General features: G+C 41.6%; 1 protein-coding gene across 2 annotated transcripts in view; it reads left to right on the forward strand.

The window, feature by feature from the left end:
- The first annotated feature begins 210 nt into the window (after window positions 1-210).
- LOC147897385 (uncharacterized) overlaps window positions 211-25,731 on the forward strand; it is a 61,102-nt gene continuing 35,581 nt past the window's right edge. For both annotated transcript variants that reach the window (XM_087380920.1, XM_087380921.1), the window contains exon 1: window positions 211-1,937. In XM_087380920.1, coding sequence (XP_087237046.1) covers window positions 606-1,937 — 1,332 coding nt within the window. In that variant the 5' untranslated portion in view covers window positions 211-605. The remainder of the gene's footprint in view (window positions 1,938-25,731) is intronic.

Below are 25,731 nucleotides of genomic sequence, written 5' to 3' on the forward strand. Positions count from 1 at the left end.
TCCACGTTGCCTCTCTCCTCCTCAATGGCTATGGTGCCTCCTCCTCCTCCTCCTCCTCCTCCTCCTCCTTCCTTCCCTCGTAGCCGCCGCATCCTCCTCCTCACCTCCTTCTTCCTCCCCCCCAGTTGCTTTCCTTGCACAATATCATCATCCCCAACCACCTCTCCTTCTTCTTCTCCACCACCCTCCACATCACTCGCAACTCCACAAGCTGCTTCAGCACCTTTACCTGCACCTCTTCTTTGCCTCCTCCTCCTCCTCCTCCTCCTCCTCCTCCTCCTCCTTCCGCAGCAGCAGCACCAACTCCGTCGCTCGAAACTGTAACCGCCGTTGCATCACAGACATCTCACACTCTTTCATTCCTTCACCTTTGGCAGCAGCAGCAGCCACATCTCCACACGCAGCCGCAGTAACATCGGCAGCACCAGAAGCAGCAGTAACATCCGCAGCAGCAGCAGCAGCAGCAGCAGTAACGTCGTCAGCCCCTCTCCCGGTCGGTGTGCCTCCCTCTCCCTCATTTTTTGCAATTCTGCACCTTTGTAGCCCCCCCATTGCCTTCCCCTCCGCCCCTTATCCTTCGGGGTTGCTTTGCTCCCCCCAACACAATGCGGATCCGTAAACCCCAGCAGCTCCGCGTGGAGGAGCCTGGTACCCTCCTCCCCGTCCTCGCTGCAGTCGTCGAATCCAAGGGCGCGGTATCTCCTGACGACTCTAGGGATCCGGACGATTGTAGCTTCAACGTGATCTACTCCTCTTCCAATTTTAGGGCTTCAGTCAACTGGCTGAACAAACTGAGAGCTGCAAAGGGTTTTCCCGTAGAGCCGGATCTTCGGATTGAAGATTTCTTGACGTCTCGGGATTTCTCGCCGACCGAATCTCAGACTGGTTCTCCTGCTCAAGATGGCAGTCGGGTTTCGTATGTTGATAACGTTGAGCCGGGTAGCGTTGATAACTCGCAAGTTCACTCTTTGCAAACCAGGATTATTGAAGAAGCGAGGGCTGTCGATAGCGGCGTCTGTAAGACCCATGATTTTGATATACCGAACGGCCCAGCCACGTTGATATGTAATGCTGCCGCGGATTCAGATTGTGGCTGCAGCCCGATTACCGAGACCACTAATCCTGTCGGAAAGAATACCTCCGAGGAATTGGGAGGAGGAAACAGCCTCAAAGATGCGAATTGTAGCTTAAATTTGACCTCTCAATCATATTTCCTACATGATGGAGGCTCAAGGAAGACAGGAAGCCGTCGAGTGATGACGGATGTACCCTCTCAGGACGCAGACGGGGCGAGGGCTCAGCCACCCATCAACGTATTCGCCGATCTGTTTTGCATGGTCGACAGTCCTGACGAAACTTGGAACGCTCAGCCTGCAGGTGCTGCAAAGAAGCACAAACGAAAGCAAGAAAAACCGAAGATTTGCCCGACGTCATCGGATTCAGAACCTCCGTGTGTGACCAACACTTCATCGCAGCTGCAGACGGGTGATTTGGATAGCTATCCTCTCAGCGAAGGTGATGCGGCGAACCTGACATTGCAGTCAGAAATAGATGCAAGGGATACTCCTAGCTCCTCCCCAGAGACGCAGTTATTAGGAGATACATTGGTGGAACAGAAGAGTGTAGATCAGACTGCTGCTGATTCTAGCAAAAGAAAAGAGAATATGGAAAGTCAGGCAAGCTCAAGGAATGACATTTTTGTCATTGACACCAGTGTGCGGGGCTGGAGGGTGGAAAAAGTTATTATCCGGAAAGGAAACAGTTGGAAGATTAAGGATAAGTGCACGGTCCCGGGGACAGAAAACTCAAAAAATACTGCGGATATGTCACTCTCGAAGAAACGGGCAAGAACGCCACACTTAGCTCAGTCGAAAACAGAGAAACCCCGTGCTAACGGAATAAAAAGGCATTGGCAACTGGGCTCGCGTATAGAAAAGGTAATTACATGACGCTACTCTGTTTGCAATCGTCTAGTTTCACCTCTGTACTTGCACCTTACCATTCAACCTTTGAAATAAACACTAATTAACGTCCGGATTCCTAAGTGGATCCCCACTTGTATTTGTTTGACGGCTTTTGCACTTTCTGTAAGGAAGATAATGTATGATTTCTTAGCTTATTGGACCACGTGTTTAGCATTGGGCTAGTCTATGAAATGAATACCACTTTAATTGAGCGTTTGGGCTCCTTATTCTGCGGTTTGCTTCCAATATTTTCTCACTTCAGAGGTTCTGCACACACCGCTAGGCTATTGATTGTCACAGAACTGCCTGCTTGTGGTAAGATATGCAGGCTTGGAAAATGGTTTTTAAACTGTCTGATAGAGTCCAAGATCATCTTCGCTGCAGGTAAGTATTCAGTTTGAACGTACAAAAGGATATAAATTCTTTGAAATATACCAGTCATGATGAACTAAAATCACACAGAGAGTATTTGAGAACACACATCAGTTACAAGTTGAGTTGTCTTTCCATAAGGCGTCTGAGTGGGATCTTTGTCATGCTCTTAACAGTTGAATCACAGACATGACTTCCCATTGTACGACAGAACTGGGAAAGGCCAAGCATGATGTTGATGCAAAGCTCATTAGTCTTTTGTGTAGAAAAAGGAGTGAGTGGGAGTGGGTGGGTGTCGTGTCACGTCCCGTGTGTGTAAAGAGGTTGTAATATATACTTGTAAATCTTGAGCTGCATGGTCTAGGGAGTGTAGGATCAACCTCTGATTATGAGTTCAATTGTCCAGAAGCCATCAAGAATATAGGTTTGAAAATCAGGAGTTTTCTTAAAGCTCTTGTCCTAAGGAAAAATTTAGCGACCAAATGCTTCAGGGTGATAGAATGTATCGTGATACATGTTTGCTGTGTGGAAGCATATGCTTATACAGTGATATACACTCGACACCCATGGTTTGTACTGAAGAAGTTGGTGGATATGTCATTCTGGTAATTGAACATCATTAGGTTAGAAACCACAGTCTCTATTTTCCCTGTGCTAAAGATGCTTGTCTCTCTCTCTCTCTCACACACACACACACACACACACACACATATTTTTTTGGTAATATCCAGTGCCTCTCTCACACACACACACACACACACACACACACACACACACACGTATCGATCCATTAATCTATCAATCTATCTAGAGAGGTCAATGCTCTGGCTAATCTAGAGAGATTTTGACAATCATATATTTGTATATATGTTTATCTATCAATCTATCTAGAGGGGTCAATGCTCTGGAAAGCTGGCCCAAGAGACTCCGCGGGTCTTTAGAAACCCAGTATAGCTGCTTATGCTTGGGCACTGATGACGACATAAGTGTTGCTTTGCTTGCTAAGTATGTCTTCCTTTTGTTTTTCATAAAAGTTTTTGTTTACCTCTTTTTTCTTCTCTTTCATTTTCTCTTTTATTTTCTTTGTAGATTTTTGATCTTTAGAACAACAAAAATTCTAAATTTGTATGATTGGACTTATTCTAGTCTTACAAAGGTATATTTGTATATATGTTTATCTGTCAATCTATCTAGAGGGGTCAATGCTCTGGATAGCAGAGATTTTGACAATCATACCCAAGAGATTCTGGAATCTCTCGAAACCCAGATGGCAGCTTATGCTTGGGTACTGATGAGAACATAAGCATAGCTTTGCTTACGTAGTTATTTTTTAATTTTCTCATTTACTCACAATATTGTCTAGAGTCACTTTCAAACTCCTTTCCTTCCTTTTTCCCTTCGCTTGTTATATATATATATATATATATATATATATCTCTCTCTGTGTGTGTGTACATAAAATCTCTCTCTCTCTCTCTCTCTCACACACACACACACACACACGCACACGCACGCACGCACGCACGCACACATGCGCACAAATGCCTGCGCGCACGCACACACACACGTGTCTAATGTATATACATGCATAGATGTATTTATATAGGCATATTGTGTGTATTTATATAGACATATAATATGCTGTATACACAAATATACATATAAGTACATACGTTTAAAGCTAGTAATCATATATATATATTAACATAGAAAATTGTAAAAATCTATTCTAGCCAGAACAGTGCATGGAAAGTTGGTGAAGCTTACAGGCACATTTCCTATTTCACCTCAACCATGCAGAGTAGGGCTAGATTGACTCTATAAATATTGCCATGGATGGGGCAAATGTAAAAGCTGTATGACCGGTCATGCCATGGATAGTGCTTCTGCTAAATGGGATGCGGATGTTAGAATTTTGGGATATATTATAATTACATAGGATTTTAGGTTGAGATCAGATTTGTTGGAATCTATTGCCTAGGTGATTGCTGGTAAGTATTGTTTTACTTACCAAGTACTTTGACTTTTGGATTTTTGACTTCCAGCTTAGGCTGCCTGTTATGAAAGAAAGATATATATATATATATATATATATATATATATGTATATAGTAACATAGAAAATTGTAAAAATCTATTCTAGCCAGAACAGTGCATGGAAAGTTGGTGAAGCTTACAGGCACATTTCCTATTTCACCTCAACCATGCAGAGTAGGGCTAGATTGACTCTATAAATATTGCCATGGATGGGGCAAATGTAAAAGCTGTATGACCGGTCATGCCATGGATAGTGCTTCTGCTAAATGGGATGCGGATGTTAGAATTTTGGGATATATTATAATTACATAGGATTTTAGGTTGAGATCATATTTGTTGGAATCTATTGCCTAGGTGATTGCTGGTAAGTATTGTTTTACTTACCAAGTACTTTGACTTTTGGATTTTTGACTTCCAGCTTATGCTGCCTGTTATGAAAGAAAGAGAGAGAGGCTCGTCTGACACCTACCTGTAAGGCACCCACTTAGTTGTTTGCAAGTCAAATCTAGACAGGGTTAAAGGGGCAGGGAAAGGAGTAAGTAAGTGCCTCAACTTTGTTCCGGTTGGTAGAATTCTGAGGGCTGTGGATTATGGACTGAGTGGCAGTTTGGAGAACTGTACAATGCAGGCTGAGGTCTCAGCAACAACACCTTTTAGAGTTTCTTTAGTTGTAGGGTTTGTGGTGGTATGTTTTTTACGAGATTATGTATACTTAGATGTCATTGCTATTTTAAGAGAAGCCTAGAAGCCATGATTATGCGGCTGTGTGATTATTTTTGTAGACACTGTAATAGAGGGAGAGAATAAGAAAAGGAATAAGATGGCACACAGATTGAGAAGCTAAGACGGGCAGCGTGGTTATCAAGTTGAAAATGCGTGAATGAGAAGAGAAGAGTCCTAACAAGGTGATAATCTCGATTCTTTTCCTTAATTTTTTGACTCCTGAACTGATCTAATGCAAAGAAATGCATTTGCCATTTTCACAACTGCTCAAGTCCCTGTTTGACATTAAAACAGAGCCTTACAAGGCTGGGATTTAAACTTGGCCTGCATAGAGGCTTTAAATCTGATGTACTTTCCTCAATTTCTGCCAAGCCTTGTGGATTGTTCAATGATGAGGGGAAGTGGTGGGAAGCCACCAAACTTGCTGCCAGGGATGTAGCCAAGACTTGAAGTCAAGAAAAAGGGGAGTTTGTAAGAGAGAAACTAATGGGATTGTATGTGAGAGAGAGAGAGTAAAGTATTACAGGGCTGAAAGTGTCAACTGGAGCAGAAAGCCTTGAAATCTGATGTAATTTCCTCAATTTCTGCCAAACCTTGTGGATTGCTCACTGATGAGGGGGAAGTGGTGGGAAGCCACCAAACTTACTGCCAGGGATGTAGCCAAAACTTGGAGTCAAGAAAAGGGAGTTTTTAAGAGAGAAACTGATGGGATTGTGTGAGAGAGAGTAAAGTGTTACAGGGATGAAAGTGTCAATTGGAGCAGGAAGGCTTTCCTAGAGAGGTAAGCAATTGCAGAAAAGAAGGAAATATTCATGCTTTGAGAGTGGACGTCTAAATGGGGGGGATTCATTAGTGAGAACAAAATGTGTTGGGGAATGAGAGTAAGTTAAGTGCAATCTATTTGCCAAGTAACGAACATGAGACAGACAACAATAATTGAGATGACAGAGACAACAAAAGTAATTGTAGGTTCACGTCTAAAATTAACGTGATACTCATAGATGGGCACGGTTTTTCCCCGAACTTTTATAATATTCCCACGCTTTCATGTGACAGGTGATAATTTGGTCAAAATATGCATACCTCTCTTGAAGAAGTTGCTTGTCTAGGTATTAATTAAGATGATTCGCTTTGATTACACATCAACATACATCTACAGAATACGGGCCACAAACTTCTCCACATATTACACAAAGATTGAAACTTTCACATGTCTACTGTGTATCTTAAAGGCAATTGTGAATGTCAAGCAGTCTTGCAAATGCCAGCCTCTTTCATCTTCACTTATTGATAAGCATTCACAGCTCTAGGGATAGATATTGAATTTTGACCATGAGTTTGTTAAGAGCTCTGTGGTTCAATGCAATTCTTAAGAGTTCCATCCTGATTTCTTACTAGTAGCATTGAAGCATCAAAGGGGAACTACCACGAAATCAGCCCCTTTCAAGAACCTCAGAAATTCGCTTCTAAATCTATTTTGAAGTTCAGCTTAGCTCAGTCTATGAGGCTCTTTATTTGCAGGTGAAGAATCATGAATTGATTAGATTGTATGTCTTCAAATCTAGAGATAGGAAGTTCATCCTTAGCAAATTCATTGTCGGCACCACGTGATGACAAGGCCGCTTCACAAACTCCAAATGCTTGACATGTGGTTGACTAGGAAACACATACCAAGTAATCGGTTATAGCGTCCGGGACACAAGGTTCGATCCACACGTTGAAAGCTTGACATGTGTCATGACCAGGAGACAACCAACTAGCAAGATGCAGCCTGACCCGCCTAGCCACTAGCTCTTGCTACCACGTTAAAATGTAGCAAATTTTGTACATATGTTAAAGGAACTAGCTTGGCATAAAATATTATTTCTTAACGTGTGTATGTGATATGAGTTCTATGGGTGGTCTATCTTTTTCCCCTTGATAGTCAAAGCTTCAAACATATTTTTCTCTTTCAAAGGCCATTTTAAGCTTATTGGAAATAGCTTGGCAAATTGCTACATCCCAATCTAGCTAGCTCATCTGGTACTTAAAGAGTGTTATGTTGAAGGGCATGGATTGGTGAGGTATTTGGCTCTGTTTAAAAGACTCAACGGGACGGAGGACATACAAAGAGACATTAAGAGAGAATTCAATTGGGCTTTGTTTTTTGTATAGATAGTTATAGCCAAGGACTGAGGTGATATAAAGAGGGCATGGCCTCACTAATGGTCATGAACCTTGGATACCTTGCAAGCCCTAATGGATTGCTTCAACTGAAGACCCTGTTGGGGTGTGTCTTGGTACTATGGGATGGGAATACTTATTGCTTGGTAGCTCTACCCTTGGTCAGACCTTGTCTCTAGCTCAATGGTAAGCTTGGCTTCTTACCATGGAGCTTAGGAATTGGTGTGCATAAGAGATGACTAAGTATACCCTACTTTAAAATGAAAGAAAATGAGAATATATACATATTCACTCTTAGGGTTAGGATTAGGGTTTGTTCCGTGAACCCTATCTAGTTCTCTCTAGATGGTGCAATTAAAAAAAAACTAAAAGCTACAATATGGCAACAAGGTGATAGGGAAGAAAAATAAAAAAGTATGCAAGTGCAAAGTGCGGCGGGAAAATATGTACAACTTTATATAACCAAGCATCACTTCTCCCTCTTAAGTTGTAGTTGGTTTTGGAGGTTGCCAAGTTGATGTTAGAAGTAGCTCAATTTATTGAGGGAGATGGCTTGGTGAAGATATTTGCAACTTGTGCTTGTGTTGGAATATGAACAAGATTAATCTCACCACTAAGGACTTTCTAGTGTACTTCAATATGCTTTGTTTTGGCATGAAACCTTGGGATCTTTGGCAACTAAATGCTACTCGTGTTGTTGAAGTAGATACTTTGTATTTTGCTTTAGTGGATGACAAAGCAACTATTCATTACTTCTTGCTTTGCCATGATAAGGTCATTGAGCCAAGATTGGAGGAGAAACATGTACATCTTTTGTCATCCACACTACCAGCTCAATCTACATCAATAAAACCATAAAGGTCTAAGTCTATTGATATGTCATCTAGAGTCCCCTCTAGGATCTAACACTAAACACACTCCTAAATAGCAATCAGTAAAACAATAAGACAATGAGCAGGTGGCTCACCTCCCAGCCACCGCTCAGCACATCGGCTAGAGATTAGATTCCCAAAGCCCATACCTATAACACTTGCATGCCATAACACCAAAACGTATTTTGAAGGAACCTTCGGCATAGAATCTTGTGGTCTATCATGTCGATGGCAAGAGTCTAGGCTCATGATCCAAACTAGAATCATCCAGTGGTTTGTGCACATTGAATAGCATTGGCCACTCTTATATAGAAGAACATCTTGCTTCATAGAAATTGTCGTTGGCTAAAATTAGCCAAGTGGTCCTTTGCTATTGCATAAGTCATCTAGGCCAACATTAGCCGGCTTCCCTTCCCCTAATCCTACTAGATTAAGTCTACTAATCCGTATGTAACATTCTTCCATCCTTCAAGCGTTTACCTTCAAACTAAATTTCTGAAAACTAGCACTTGCCAGAAGTGCCCAGAGAACTTCGACCGACTATGTCACTATAATCTAAACAACTGCTCAACACACTGATGCTAGCTCAGTAGCCTTCACACTATTCTTTGTAGATAAAAATTTTACCATCTTGTCAATCCATCCATCAAAACCGAGATGGTGTCATGTCCTTGATGAGTATTCCCCACAAGGAAGTCTACGGAAATACTCTTCCATTTACTTCCAAGGATATCTAGATGATGTGACAACCCTCTAGCCTTTAGGCATTCTACCTTATTCAATTGACATTGTTGGCATTTTACCATATAGTCAGCTATCTTGACCTTCATCAGCTATCTTGACCTTCATCTTAGGCCAATAAAATGGTGGTTTTACTAAGTCATTGGTTCATTGAATTCGCGGAGGACCCGCCGTTGGAGCATCATGACATTCATATAAGATCGTCTTGCTAACCTTGGTGTCATGAGGAACACAAACCATTCTATTTCAGAATATCAAGGCATTCAAAATGTATACATGATCACCTACCACCTGAACATGTGTTATAATCCCTGTCTTGGTATATCTCTGTGCAGCTCCCTGTTTGGATTTGCTGCCAATACTAACCGTAATGATAGTTGGTCCTACATAATCCTCTTAGGGAATCATAAAGGTCAGCTCTAATCTCAGTTAAACTCAAAGAGTTTACATCACCAATGCAACTGCATTAGCAATCTTGTTCAAGCTAACCTTCCGATATCTAATTTCCATGTTAAATTCTTGCATCAATTCAGCCCACCATGCCTTCCTTTTCCTCCACTTAGGCCCATCACAAAATGTATTTAATAGAGTTGTGGTCTGTCAATACAACAAACTTGGATCCATAAAGATAATGTCTCCAAGATCTCAATTCATGAATAACGGCATATAATTCCTTTTCTTGAGTATGCCACTGAGCTTGTGTATCATCAGGCTTTTTGCTCTCAAAAGCTACAGGTTGCTCCTCCTAGAATAAAGCTGCGCCTACCGTCAAATCACTCGCATAAGCTTCGACCACGAATGGCTGAATACAAGTGACTCTTTCACCTTAAACTTGAGAGTTTGGGAAGGCCTCATCAAGTTTTTATTCACAGTTGTATGCAACCTTTCAGAAATACAAGCTCTCTTCTTGCTCATGTGTTGAGATTGAGGTTTGCTTGCTCTCCTTGTTTTCCTTTGGTGTTTGCCACGATTCCCCTTCACCTTTGTCTCCTTCTCCATCCCCTTTCCTTCTTCCCTCCCTCTCCCCCTCTCTCTTTATCACCTCCTCCTTCTCGATGGAAACCCCATTGCAACAATTCGGTAGGCAGTCGAGTGACATGAGTGAAGGCTTCACTACTCAAGGCTCCCACAAGGAGGAGAATGGGAGTGAGGAGCTCCATTGGCACACTTCCAATATCCCCACGACACGTGTGTCTTTACCAGACCACACATTTTAGGGGCGGTTGCCAGGGAGATACGAGGTATGCTTTTGCATTTGTTCTGAGGAACGGCCCAATCCAAAACCTTTTGCATCCTCTCATGATCAATGCTCATGCGGCAAACCATTTCTCATGCCTTAGTATCTCTAATATAATGCAGAGACTCGGCATGCTCATTGAGAGAGCGTATGTGTACCATAACATTGTCTAAGAATATGACACAAACTTCCCTAGATCATCACGAAAGATATCGTTCCATCTGTTGAAATGTCGCAAGAGCGTTCGTGAGTCGTAAAGGGAGTACTGGAAGCTCATAATGGCCTTATCTAGTTTTGAATCCTGTCTTATAAACGTCTTTCTCAGCTAGGCTTAGTACGAAGGTCAAGGTTCATAAAATAGGCAGCTCCTTGGCTTGTCAATTGAATTATCCACTTTACTTCCCAATTCTATGCGTTCTCTCGTCTTTGCACAAGTAAGAGTGCAGTTATCTATTCAATTTAGTAATTTAATCCTATTACTTCTTTGAAGGGCTATAATGCAAGAAAAGTAATGAAGAAACTTTGGTTTGTCCTACGTTGTAGTCGTTCTATCTTCGAAATTTCAGCTTTTAGGATCCTTGAACCTAGAATCAAAATCCAAATTGAAGATTGGCTTCATACCCATTTTCTTTTTAGTTATTAGGCTTGGGCACTGATGACGACATAAGTGTTGCTTTGCTTGCTAAGTATGTCTTCCTTTTGTTTTTTTGTTTTCCTCATTTTTCTTCTCTTTCATTTTCTCTTTTATTTTTGTGTAGATTTTTGGTCTTTAGAACAACAAAAAATCTAAATTTGTATGATTGGACTTATTCTAGTCTTACAAAGGTATGTTTTTCTATCACCTTAGCGGACATGCAAATTCTTTGAATTTGGTCCAAGTGGTGATCAGTTGTTCAATTACATTGATTTATCTTACGCGGCGGGTGCAGAAGCCCCAACAACTAAAATTCTTCTTATTTTTATTTTAATTATTTTCTTTTTGTTTAATATTTTATTATTAGTAGTATTTTGTTAATTTCTCTCTCTCTCTCTAAATGTTTTAATTTTAAAAAAAATATTTTCTTTTTCAGTTAACTTTTTAACTGTCATTTTTATTTTAGTTTTTTACAAAAAGTGTGCTTTTGTGTTTTGTTTTAGTTGCTCTCATTGGTTCATTTCTCTTTTCTTGTCTTTGGTAGTGTCCGCTTTATTTTTATTTACAGTGGCCTTGGGGCCTTGGCTAACCGTAACTGTAATCGCCAGTTTGGGGGTGTATTGGTTTAGCGATACATGCTATGATGAATTTGTCTTTTGGAAACCAACAGGGCGATCTCTTGGGATGTCATCTGGCTCCTATGACATTCCCTTGTAGTAGTAAGGGAGGAGTTACCTTGGGACGAGTAACGATTGTGCAAGCAAGCCCCCCCCTAAATACTAGTCTCACTCATGCTAGAGTTAGGGGATATAGCAAGGGAGAAATTGCCTTGGGATGGGTAGGGAGAGTGCAAGCAAGTTCCCCAATGTTGGATGGTCTGACCTCAACGAATAACATTGGAAATATTAGTGATGGTCTTGTCTCTTTGGTAGGTGATTTAGTTGGGTCTAGCTCGGTAAATCAAAACAAAAAAGTTAGAAGAAACATATATAGAGAAAGGTTTAACTTTTAAGCTAGGTCAAACATGAATAATCTTCATGATTTTGGAGAAGGTAACATTAATTGGTCTAACTTTAAGGCTTTATTAGTTAGCACTCATTATGCTAATAATAACATAAGAATTCTTAATAAACTAAGACGTCTTAGAAACAAGCATCTCAAGACTTCTGTTTCTATTAGTCCTATTCATGCCACGCAAGTTATTTATGTTGTCTATAACATACATAGTAGTACTATGCTTTATGTAGGACAAACCTATAGGACAGCTTTTATTCGTTTTCAAGAACATGTTAGGAAAGCTAGAAAAGTTCATAGGAAGAATTCCTTAATTGTTGAGAATTCAAAACCCCTATATGCGGCAATGGCAAAGTCTGGTTTCGAATCTTTTTGTTGCTTTCCCTTTGAGCATATAGAGGGCCATTTTAATAATGCCAAGGATTTTTACAAGGCTGCTCGTGAATTGTTTTGGATGAGAACTTTACACACTTTCTTCCCAAGAGGTTTTAATTTGGAAGGAAAATCAACTTATCGTAAGAATAAAAGAATCTCTAAAAAGAACCCTTTGATGTGGAGAACTCATATCAAGCCCTTCAACATTCCTCTTTACCAACATAGTAATACACCTAACCTCCTATGGAAACCTAAAGTTATGTTATGGGGTTGTCCTAGCTCTCCTGCAATCTCACATGTTTGTGAGTTGCCTCCCTCACTTCCTCTTCCTCCACCTTCTCCTCCTTTAGTTCCTTTAACTTCCTCAGTTTCAAGAGTTTTTGCTTCTCGAGACTATAAAAGAAGACTCCTTTACGTAGATAGATTAATGTCTCTGGGTCTTTTTTCAATAAAAGTTTTTGAAAAATATAATGTCAAAGTTCTTTTTAAACTTCAATACACCTTGGAAAACTTCTCTTTTGAGGATTTGAATCTAAATAAGCTCCATTATATACAACTTAAAACTTCATTGGATCGCTTCTTAAAAGTAAAAGCTTCCTTTCAAAGCAAAGAAGTTTATCTAAATAAGGAACTCTTGATTTGTATTTTTACTTCTCTCTCTCTTGACAAGGTAGGCTTAAACTCAATTTTGAAGTCTCCTGAAGTAATGGATTCTCTCCCTCATTTTGTGAGAAGGATTTGGAAGTAGCTTGTAGTAGCTTGGAAGTATTAAAAAAAGAAAGAAAGAAAGAAATTTTATTAGAGTCTTTGGAAGACCGATGGGTCTATGAGACTTAAAGAAAACCTGATACAAATCCTAGTAAGGGTGGAGCTACTAAAACGAGCATCAGGGTTGACTGACGCATCCAATACAGCTACATAGATCTTGGACATCACATGTCCAATCATGATAGTCCTGTAGTTACTCGGGTCCATGGGATCCCCTGCCTTGTGGATGGGGGTGATGGTGTTGAGTGTCCAAGTGCGGGGGAAGCCAGGGCAAACAACGTCATTGGCTTTGCTAGGATCGGGGCTAAAGTGTCGATCCCATATGCGATAAACTCAGTGCATAGCCCCTCGTGATCCTTAGCTCGGCCATTGTGCAATTTCAATGTCGCGTCCTTGACCCCCCCTCTGGTGAACAACGTGCAAGTGGTGGGGCAAGGTGTGTATGGGATTTGGAGTGGGCTGGTGTGGAACATCATAAAGATGGTGTGCATACGTGTGCCAGACTTTCATGTCGGTGAGGGGTGATGGAGACCTACGCTCAAGGAATCTCCGCAAAAAATCCTTAGAGTTGTTGCTGTACAAGATGTTTAGCAGCTCCTCATTTCGACGAAGAAATGCCTGCTTCTTCCAACTAAATAAGCTCCATTATATACAACTTAAAATTTTGTTGGATTGCTTCTTAAAAGTAAAAGCTTCCTTTCAAAGCAAAGAAGTCTATCTAAATAAGGAACTCTTGATTTGTATTTTTACTTCTCTCTCTCTTAACAAGGTAGGCTTAAACTCAATTTTGAAGTCTCCTGAAGTAATGGATTCTCTCCCTCATTTTGTGAGAAGGATTTGGAAGCATCCAGTAGTAGCTTGGAAGTATGTAAAAACTTTAGGACATAAGGCTTTCAACTATGGAGAGATAGGACAAAGGCTTTCAAAGCATTCAAAATCTTCTATCCTTAAAGAACCTTGTTGTTGTAAAAGTAAGAGATTCCAAAGCTTTATTGATGCTGATTTAGGACATGTAGTCACAGCTGATACCTCAATTTTACTTTCTAGTAACTTAATAGACCTTTTCATGAAAGGCACGAAATTTCGATTGTACTCTTTTAAAGAGTCTTGCCTTTTAAAAGCTATCGATAAGGGAATCTGAAAGTTTGCTTTGCATTTAGAAGAATGTTTAGGACTTCAAAATATCTTATCAGAATGAAAAGGGAAGATTTTGAAAAAAGTTGCTTTGAAACTAGAAGAAGTCCCTTCGGTTAATTGCTCGAAGCAAAGTAACCATCTTTCTAAAGAAGATGAAACTCTTCTTCGAAAACTCCATAGGAATTTTGTCATTTCTTATATGGACAAATGCTTCAATAACTTTGTTTTTATTTGCAAAAAGTTTTACGTAGAATGTCTTTTGAGAGAAGTGAACTCGTCTGCTAAAACTTACGCCCCTGTCTTAATTTCTCAAAAGGATTTAATTCAAAACACCAGAGTTCTTGCAAGTCTTCTGGCTTTGTTTGCAATCCAAGTATCCCTTTTCTTTGTGCTGCTTGGAAGTTCCACAAAACTCCAAAAAAGCCAAGATTTATTGCAGGTGCTTGTGAGACTACATTGACAGATTTCTCTAAATGGCTAAGCTACTGCTTCAAAGCCATGTTGCCTAGTGTCCATGAACTTTGGAGGGACTTATTAAAGGAGGCAAATGTCCCCTCGCACTCAAGCTGAATTTTAAATGACTCTGTAGGAGTGATTCCAGTTGTATATTTTTTAAATTCCTCTCAGAGCATTCAGGAAAAAGAGTTTCCTATTCTCCTTCAAACCTATGATTTTACCACGCTTTACACAAAGATCGAGCTAGAAGACCTGAAGTTTAGAATCAAAAAGCTAGTGGCTGAAGTTTTCAAGCTGAGATTTGACAAAGATAGATGCAAAGTGCTAAAAGTTGAGAAAACAGCTTTATGCTTTGACTTTTTGTGGCTAAATAATAAAGATCATGACATCGGTTCTAAAAAGAAAAGATACACAAAGGTAGTAAGTGTTGAAGATGTTTGCTCTTGGATAGATTTTCTTTTAGATAATCTTTACATCACAATATGTGATTCTTTGTTTCAACAAATTATAGGAATCCCCATGGGCACTAATTATGCCGTCTTTTTAGCAAACTTTTATCTTTTCACTTATGAATTTGAGTTTATGCAGCGTCTTATTTCTATCAATACTTGCCCTATCATTTTACATAAGCTTCGCCAAGTTAGGCGTTTTATAGATGATTTATTTGTACCAGATGTTCTTGACTTTCAAGGTTTTATGTACAAAGACGCTTGTGCTTTTGGAGAAGGAATCTATCCTCGTGACTCTTGTGAACTGAACTGCACTTCAAGAGGGGATTCCACCATAGGATTAGAGGTTGATATATACAATAAACGTGAACAACCTGAAAATAGTGGTTTACACATTAGAAAAATGCCTCACATTGACTCAAACATTTCTGATTTGGCAAAATATGGAGTCATTTCTTCCCAATTCCATAGATTTTCCGGCCTTTGTACAACTAAGGAGTCTTTTATCACTCAATGTAGTAATTTGATCACTTTACTTTTACACAAGAGGTATAATCCAAGGATAATAATGAAAAAAGTACGCACGATCTTAGATATGAAGTCTTTTATCTATGGTGTAACGGCCTTAGGTATGTTTAGAATGATTGAACATAAGCTGAAAACAAAAAGCGGGGAGCTGAATAGCCCGCTTTTCTTTTAGTTTCAAAAGAGAGTTTGATTGAGTATGCTTGTGCTTTCTAAGTTAGGAATGTAATTTTGCCTCTTTGTAGGAAGCGATACATAAGTGTAAAGGGTCCATTTAGCCTTTTATGTTTTAAATGAGAGAGAGAGAGAGATAATTCTAGTTTTTTGGAAGATTTTTGTTTCTTGACTTGCTTGTTTATTTTTGCTTAGTCACCTTCTTCCTTTCTTCTTAATTTCTTGTTTTCTTTCTCTTTTGTTTATTTGATGCATTTTAGTAAGCATTGGGTTTGTCCAAGAGACTCCGCGGGTCTTTAGAAACCCAGTATAGCTGCTTATGCTTGGGCACTGATGACGACATAAGTGTTGCTTTGCTCGCTAAGTATGTCTTCCTTTTGTTTTTCACAAAAGGTTTTGTTTACCTCTTTTTTCTTCTCTTTCATTTTCTCTTTTATTTTTTATGTAGATTTTTGGTCTTTAGAACAACAAAAAATCTAAATTTGTATGATTGGACTTATTCTAGTCTTACAAAGGTATATTGTTCTAACATCAACTTTTAATCACCTGTTTAGTTTAGTTCTACTATACACACACACTTACTTTTTTTGTGAAATTCATATTACTACACACACGCACACATACACGCGCGCACGCACACACGCACGCATGCACATATGTATGTACGCATATAACTATATTTGTACACACACACTTTTTTTTGTGTGGAATCTTTGAGTCATTATATTACTAAGAAGCTATCCCAGAAAGGGAGAGCTTTAATACATCAAGAGAAAATCTCATGGTAGGACAAATATACATCATGATTAAAGACATGAGATTGCAAGCAATCAAAAAGTGATTGCTGCAAAGAGTGTCTGAAGAAAGAGAAAGTAGAAAAAATAGGATCACCAAAGACCCTATGATTGCGATCCTTCCATAGAGTCCAGAGTGCCCAATACCGAACCTAAACCAAAAAGAAATGAAACTCCTGTCTGGGTGGATGTACACCAAAAAGCCAGAAGAACTTGCCAAAAGCAATATGAGGAAACTGAGCTCTCAAAAGTTGCCCAAGGAAGTCCAAGAAAGCACGAGAGGAAGGACAATGCCAAAAGAGATGAGGCACAGTCTCTCTTGGAGCCAGACATCCGTGACAAATAGAAGAAGCAATATGTCGTTGTGCCAAGAGCTGTCCATGAGGAAGAACACCCAAAAAAGCTCTCCACAAGAAAACTTGCTGACGGAGAGGAATCTTAGAATGCCAAATCTGTCTCAAACGTTTCCGCCACCATTTCATAGGGCGATGAAGATGCCAAAGCTGGTTTGCCCTTTGAGAGATAAATGGCGGAGGAAGTAGAACTTTATAAAGAGAAGAGACAGTAATATGTGCAAACTGCAGAGGACGGCATGACAAGCCCACAGAAGAGAGTGTCCAGTCTTGAAGATGATCCTACAAATGCAATGGAGGAACCGGCTGAAAAGGCTGGAGCATCAAAGTAATTTTATGCCAAAGTGGACGATAATGCATTCCAAGGCCAAATTTTGCAGCGGCCAAAGGAAAAGAAAGGGGAATTCCAGCATCATCAACAACATTCTGAACCAAACGAATCCCTTGAGACTCAAAAAATACGAACGTCGAGGCTCCTGCAAAGCCAAAGGAAGGGCAAACACTCGAGACCAATGTATGCTTTCAGCTCTGAAAGAGTTGCCCTGCAAGGAATCATTGCCATGCCATTGCAAGTGAGAAAGGATATGTTTCCAATCCATCAACAAATGAGAAACCAAAGGACAGCCGAGGATTTTGCTTGTCACAGAACCAAAAGAAACTCCCACTGGGTAAGCTGCCAATGACCAAAAGCTGGAGATTCAACGTGCAAGAGCAAATGACGAATCATGGCAGTCCATGGTTGAGAACCTTGCAAAAACTGCAGCTTGAGATTCCCCTTGTGGGCAAGAATGTGCAGATGGATATTAAGAATATTAAGACCTCCATGCATCTTGGGAGAACAAAAATAATGATAATAATTGGTTCCTTGTGTTTACGTTGGTGTTTCATTTGCTTTATTATATCTAAGTTGGTTTGTCTTTGTTCCCTTGTGTTAGCATTAGGTGTTGTTTCTTTCTTTTTTTTGGGGGAGGGGGTAGTTAGCTTCTATTGTAGCGGAAATTTAACCTAAGTTCTCTCTCTCTCTCTCTCTCTCTCTCTCTTCGCATTTCTTATTCTTATTTTCTGCTTTGTTTCTTCCTTTTTGCTATCAAATTTTTTGTTATTTGGTTGGGATTTCAAAGCCTAATAAGCATTGGGTTTACTTAAGAGATTCTAGAATCTTTGGAACTCAGATGGCAGTTTATGCTGGGGTACTAATGAGAACATAGGCATAGCTCTGCTTGCCAAATTATTATTATTTTCTATTTTTCTCGTTCTCTCATTTTTTAAACTCATATTATTTACTTAGCGCTTACAAACTCTTCTTTCCTTTGTTCTTTTGCTTGTTCTATAAAAAAAAAATTAATTGTGTAAGATTGGATATATGAAGGTATACATTTTTATGGTTTACACACATCCTCCCACTTCATCCTTCTTGTGCTTTAATAATACCGATGCACTGCAGGGAGATTTACTTTTTCTAGTCTGCCATTCCGACAATTGTCAAGATACCTCATCTTCTTCCATTTGACTCATAAGGTGCAATGCTTACAGGCTGAGTTTCTAGGGCTAATTCTATCCGATGATCTACCAACCTAATGGGTGGCAAACCATGCAGCAACTCAGCTGAAAATACATCCGCAAATTGTGTTTTAATCTCTGCAAGTGCTTGTGCTTCCCATGCATCTAACTTAGAAGATTCAGAAACATTATCCACTTCAGATGCAATATTACACAACATACATTGATTCACTCGTACTCAGAATTTGTAGTCATATTAACAACTTCCAACGAGTTTACAAGGGTTTATGATGGGACATCAAAATCACCCTGTAATGCATAGGCTACACCGGCTTTAACGAAAGTTAATGTATGCCACTGCCAATCAGTTTGGGAATTCGACTTATGTAACCAATTCTTTCCTCGAATTCACAACCGCTTGGTCTAAATTCATCAACATGAAATTTAGATCCTTTGTCTATTTCTTTATATAAGGAGAATATGCACGCATGTTGATCCCAAATCTGCTTCCCAGCTGCCATGTCCACCTCGTAGACATGGTCCTTTGGTTGTGTTGGTAGTCCCAATTTCTGCAAGTTAAGCATCCTGAAATTGTGAGTACTACTAGAGTCAATCAAGATATGAACTGTTCTAGCCTTGGAGATTGGAGTCTGAGTGAAGAGTGCGGCCATGCAGCACTTGAGGAGGGAGTAAGTTGCAAGGCAATGATGTTGTAGGAGGTAGCACCAGATCAAGTTGTGGCCTTGAAGAGGCCTCAACTGTGTCTAGCATGGTAGGTCTTGCAGTCTATGTGCATGCGATCAAGAAAGGATGGTGCTCCTTGAAAATTGGGTTGCATGAGCTATATTTCAAAATGTAGATATAGGTATTAAAGGACATATTCATTGTGAGGGAAAGAGGGGAGGTGTGGAACGTTAGGAGAGAGAGACACAAGAAGTGTGGGTGTGTAAAAAGTGTTGAGCCACACCACAAACTCAAAGGTTTTATTAGGATTAGGGATTCACCCTATGACTGTCTTAAGACAGTCATAGGGGTCATAACTTTTAAAGGGTGGCAATGTGCCTTTACCCCAACAACCTCCCACCTAAAGGCCAATGTGCCTAAAGGGGAGAAAAGAATAAAAAATTACAGCAATATACAGTCACTGTATACAAGACCATAAAATAAGAATGGTCTCATCCTAATCCCATGATGTGGCGACAATGTGCAAACCGCTCTGTAGGCAAGCTCTTAGTGAGCAAATCTGCAGGATTATCATCAGTATGCACCTTCACAAGCTCAAGCCGCTTGTCTTCTAGTACCTCCCTGATGAAATGGTATTTCACATCTATGTGCTTGGTCTTCTAATGAAAGACCGGATTCTTTGCCAACATGATAGCACTCTGACTATCACAATGCAAGACTGGCATATCTCCTGTAATGCCCAAATCTCCCACCAGCCGAGTAAGCCATATTGCTTCCTTGCAAGCCTCAGTGGCTGCAACATATTCAGCTTCAGTGGTTGACAGTGCAATGCATTTCTGCAACTGAGACACCCATGATATAGCACCTCCTGCAAATGTGAAAATATAACCGGTAGTAGACTTCCGGTTATCTGCATTCCCTGCATAGTCTGAATCTGTAAAACCATGCACCAATGCATCCTGCCTACCATAGCATATGCACAAGTCTTTGGTACCCTTGAGATACCTCAAGACGCCTTTCACTGCTTCCCAGTGCCGCTTGCCTGGATTTGCCATATACCTGCTGATGACTCCCACCGCAAAAGCAATATCCGGACGAGTGGCAACCATGGCATACATCAAAGAACCAACTGCAGATGCATACGGAACCTTGGCCATCTCAGCCTTATCATCATCTGATCTGGGGCTGTCCTTACTGCTGAGTTTTAAATGTGGAGGCAACGGGGTACTAATAGACTTCCACCCCTCCATTTTAAACCTCTGCAATACTTTGTCAATGTACTCCTTCTGTGACAGAAACAAAAGTCCCTTGGACCTATCACGAATAATCCGCATACCAAGAATATGGTTTGCATCACCCAAGTCTTTCATGTCAAAAGACTTATGCAGTTGCTTCTTCAAAGCACTAATCTCCTGCTGAGATTTGCTGGCAATCAGCATGTCATCTACATATAGAATGAGTAGCATCAAACTGCCATCCTTTGCCCGTTTGGTGTACAAGCAGTGATCGGTCTCACACCTATGATACCCTTGGGACTGCATGAAGGCATCAAACTTCTTGTACCATTCTCTTGGCGCCTGCTTGAGTCCATACAAGCTCCTCTTGAGCTTACACACAAGCTGCTCTTTGCCTTTAACAGCATATCCCTCTGGCTGACTCATGTAGATCTCATCATGGAGATCTCCGTGAAGAAAAGCAGTCTCTACATCCATCTGACATAAATCCATGTCCTCATGAGCAACAAGAGCTAACACTGCTCTCAAAGTAGTCATCTTGACTACAGGGGAAAAGATCTCATCAAAGTCAATGCCCTTCTCCTGCTTAAATCCCTTGGCAACCAATCTGGCCTTATACCTCGGTAAAGCATTTGAATCCACTTTGACTTTGTAAACCCACTTGCATGGCAAAACCTTTCTGCCTGCAGGTAGCTGCACCAAGTCCCATGTATCATTTTGAAGTAGGGAGTCCATTTCTGACTGCATGGCTTTCTCCCACTTCCTTTTCTCTGTTCTTCCCAGACCTTCCCTGAAGCTGGAAGGCTCACCACAATCTGTCAGCATGATAAAATCAGCCACATTATTGGCTCCTGGAACAAACCTGTCAGGAGGCCGTTGTACACGGGTGCTCCTCCTAACAAAATGTTCCGTATTAGGCTGCTGTCTAGCCCGTTTGTCATGCATGACGGGTGGCTGTACCACCATATTTGGCTGTTCTACAGCGCCATTTGCTGGCGTATCCAGTGGTGCATCATTGGCAAAATTGTATGGCTGATTTTCAGCCTGTATACCCTCTTGAACAGGGTTATTTACAGCAGCCTGCTGCTGCATATTAATGGGCATTCTTTGCTGTCCGACATCATCATAAACAACCCTCCTGTATTCCACAGGTTGCACGGGTTCTCTATGTACACAATCCTCTTTAAAGATGACGTCATTGCTGCGTATAATCTTCCGTTTGATGGGATCCCATAACCTGTACCGTAACCCATGAAGATGCATCTGAAAGACTTTGGCTCCAGTTTGGTGCGCAGTTCTTTGCGTACATGAGCAAAGCACTCGCAGCCAAAACACACGTAAGTGCTTATATGAAGGTGGCTTGCCAGACCACACCTCCTCTGGCACTTTCAACTCCAAAGCCTTGTTCGGCGACCTGTTAATTAGGTGAACTGCTGTTTGCACGGCTTCTGCCCAAAAGCCATGGGGCAATGCAGCATAAGACAACATACATCGAACTTTCTCCTGAATAGTTCGATTCATCCGCTCACTCACACCATTGAGATGCATTATGAGGGGCTGTGAGTTCCTGTTTAATGCCCTTAGCTTCGCATAACTGTACAAAAGCATGTGACACATACTCACCCCCATTATCGGATGTGAGGCATTTCAGCCTGCGTCCTGTCCGATTCTCAACCTGAGCGACAAACTTCTTGAAAGCATCTAAGGCATCGCTCTTATGCTTCAAGAAATAGACCCACACTTTGCGTGTGGCATCATCAATAAAAGTAATGAAATACTTTGCACCCCCTAGTGATAGCTGTGGCATCTCACACAAATCAGTGTGCACTAGATCAAGCGGTGCTCTATTCTGGGGAGTTCTCCTCTTATGAGGAGTCATAGAATGCTTTCCAAAAATGCAATGATCACAAGTAGGCAAATCTGAAAAAGAAAGAGACGGCAGATAACCCAAACGTGACAGTTCTTGCATTCCTTTAACGGACATGTGTCCCAACCGGCTATGCCACAATGAAACCTTTGGCAGCTCGGTTATGGCAACAACATGATTACTTGCACTGGAAACATAAAGAGGGTACAAGGTATCACTCTTATAACCCTCAGCCACTACAACCTGGCCATCAGTAATCACCCATTTGGAATCCTCAAATGTGGTGTGGTAACCACTGTCATCCAACAAGCCAGTGCTAATCAGATTTTTCTTGTTTGCGGCACATGGCGAACACCATCAAGCATAAATATGCGTCCATCAGGGAATACTATCTGTATACTGCCAATCCCTGCAATCTGACATACATAGTTGTTCCCAAGGTGAACAACTCCATGAGTACCTGTGTAGGAAGTAAACCACTCCCTATGAGGCGTAACATGAAAAGAAGCACCTGAATCCAAGAGCCAGGTGTGCATGTCATGGCCATCAACAACCAATGTATGTGCAATTACAGCAGAAGAACATAATACATCATGTCTGTCACTGTCACTGTCCTCTGCTGCAACATTCACTGCATCCAAGTCATTTGCCTTGGCCTTGCCTTTGCCTTTGCTTCCACTGCCTGCATCCTTTGTCTCAGCCTTCTTGGCTTTCTGATCCCGTATAAACTTGAAGCACTTAGACTTCACATGTCCCTTCTTGCCACAGTAAAAGCATTCAATATCCTTTTTGCCACGGGACTGACTGCGGGATTTGGACTTGCCAGCAGATCTCCCCTTCTGCTGAGTCCTACCTCTTTCCTGTACCTGCAAAGCATTGGAAGACTCGCTGCCCATATTATTCTTCCTGCTCATCTCCTCCATAAGGAGAGAGCTCTCCACATCAGCATACATAAGAGTGACATTTGAATTTGACAGAGTGGTCTTGAAAGTGTCCCAACTCTCAGGGAGGGTACACAACAAGAAAGTAGCCTTGAACTCCTCATCAAGGTTCAATCCCTGTGCAATAAGCTGTGTAAAGATGGCATTGAACTCACTCAAGTGTGAGGTCATAGCTGTACCTTCCTTCATGCGAAGGTCGACAAGCTTCTTCAACCAATAAACCTTACTGGCTGAACTCTTTTGGGCATACAACTCTTCTAGCCTCTGCCATAGGCCATAAGAGGTCTTTTCTGCCTGAACATTGAACACAAGAGATTCAGTGAGAGTAAGCATGATAGCTGCCCTTGCGGACAAATCAAGCTCCTCCCACTCATCATCTGCCATCCCAGATGGCTTGACACCCTTCACCCTCATGGGCTTAGAAATCTTCTTTAGCAGAAGTACATTCAAACACTGTTCTGCCCATAATGCATAATTGTGTGCCCCTTCCAATTTCTTTATGTTCAGTATTGAAGATTCACTTCCCCCTGATGCCATATCAGATAAGGAAAGTGCCTGACTCCCTGTAAGTCAAAAAATGACTAAATAAAATTCTGATTTCTCAGAAAAACTGCTCTATCAAGAGCCAGGAGCACTCACAATAGTGCTGTTTTTTTACTGTCCAAAAATCTGCAGCAAAACAGAAAATTTTCCCTCCAGTCACTGTACCTTCTGACACACTGTACCGTGCTCAAATAGGCATAAAACAGTAACTTCAGAATGCTGCAGCTGTTCCACAAGTGCTTTACAAGTGCATCATCATCTGACGAAACACAAAACACTGATGTCCTGATCACTTCTCCCACCTCAGATGAGGTATTGCACTGATTTTATATGCATAAACCACTTGTCATACACTGTTTTGTCCACTGAAAAAGGGTCCAAACACCTCAGCCTGTCACAAAACCTGCAACAAAGTATGGGACAAATCCCAACCAATCACCCTTCTGCCAAGGGGATAAAAGGCATCTGAAGTTCTCAAACAGTAACTCAAGTGCTCACAAGCAAAATCTGGGCAAAAGCCCCTTGATTTGACACCTGTACCAAGTGAAAAACACCTCAACACTGAGGTAGCATACAAAATAAAGCACTCTCATGGCACTTTCACCTGACAAAGTAATGCATAAACTGCCTGTGTGCACAGTGGCAACACAGATCCCAACGTACAAACACCGAAAAGAAAATCTTTTGAGCACTGTCAACGATGGACAGTTAGGGACCGAGTAAACTCGATGCGCCTTGGCCAAGCGTGGCTCAACTGAGATTTTCAAAGTGTCGTACACAGAATGTGACCTGCAAGAAATGTCACTAAGTACACTGCGGAAACAAGACCAATGTGGGCACCCTGGCTCCACACTGCCTCAAGGCATACACTGCATACACTTCCAAGAAAAAGCCCTTTGAAATTGTCACCCGAAAACTGAGATTTGCACTCAGCAAAAGCATAAAAGCCCTCTGCAAATTAAGGCATCTGACCTTCCCGAAAAATAACTGTGCAACCACCACACACTGTGGCACTAGTCACCTCAAGCACGAGGGACACGAGTGTACTTGATGTACCTCAAACACACAGTTTTAAAACTGAAAAAATTCAGAAATGCATCAAGAAAAAACCTCGTTGTACTTCTGTACCTGCGTGTACTTGCAAGTAACACGCAAAAGGGTAGAGTGCTCTCACTCTTTTCCTTCTTTCCCAAAAAACAAATCTGTGCCTGCTGTACCTTCTGTACCTGTTGTACCCTGTACCTGCGAGGGCACGGATCCAAAAAAAAAAATTTCAAAATTTTTGTACCTGCGAGGGCACGGCGTCCGTACAGCCGGTACGGCTGGCTGTACCTGTCGCAGCTGGTCGCTCCAGTACGGCTGCCTGTGCAGCCTGGTTGCGCGCGGCCGGTGCTGCGCGCTGGCTGCGCCCGCCTGGTAGGTTGCGGCCGTCGGTAGGCAGGTAGTAGCTAGCAGCAGCTAGTTGCTGCTGCAGCTATATTGGCTCGCGCAAATGCTGCGCGCGGCTGCTCCTGCGCGCTGCTCGCACGCTACTGCCCTGCTCGCTGCTACCGCGTCCTGCTCGCTGCTGAGGGCACGAGGCTCGAGGGGAGAGGGAGGGGTAGAGGGAGGGGTAGACCAGAGTGAGAGGGAGAGGGTGGCTCTGATACCACTTGTGAGGGAAAGAGGGGAGGTGTGGAACGTTAGGAGAGAGAGACACAAGAAGTGTGGGTGTGTAAAAAGTGTTGAGCCACACCACAAACTCAAAGGTTTTATTAGGATTAGGGATTCACCCTATGACTGTCTTAAGACAGTCATAGGGGTCATAACTTTTAAAGGGTGGCAATGTGCCTTTACCCCAACATTCATAGCCCAAGAAGTGAGCATCGAGGCTCAAACCTAGGACATATTCATAGCCCAAGAAGCGCGCATCGAGGTTCAAACTCAAACGATTGCCCTGTTGCAAGCTATAGTTACAACCCTGGCAGCGGGAGCGAGAGGGAGTGTACCCATAGCACCATCTTTCGCACTTGAGGCTTCTGCAAATGAGAAGAAAGAACGCATTCCTGAGTGCATTGATACATGGTGGAACTAAAAACTTGGGCTGAGTTCGACCTGAGGATGAGTTTCTAAGTTCACCACACTAAACATGGCAAATTTGACATTTGATATCTACCTACAACAGCTTAGAGAAT

Source organism: Dipteris shenzhenensis, chromosome 10 (assembly GCF_047967505.1).
Source record: "Dipteris shenzhenensis isolate YYH24624 ecotype China chromosome 10, Dip_SZ_1.0, whole genome shotgun sequence".
Lineage (NCBI taxonomy): Eukaryota > Viridiplantae > Streptophyta > Polypodiopsida > Gleicheniales > Dipteridaceae > Dipteris > Dipteris shenzhenensis.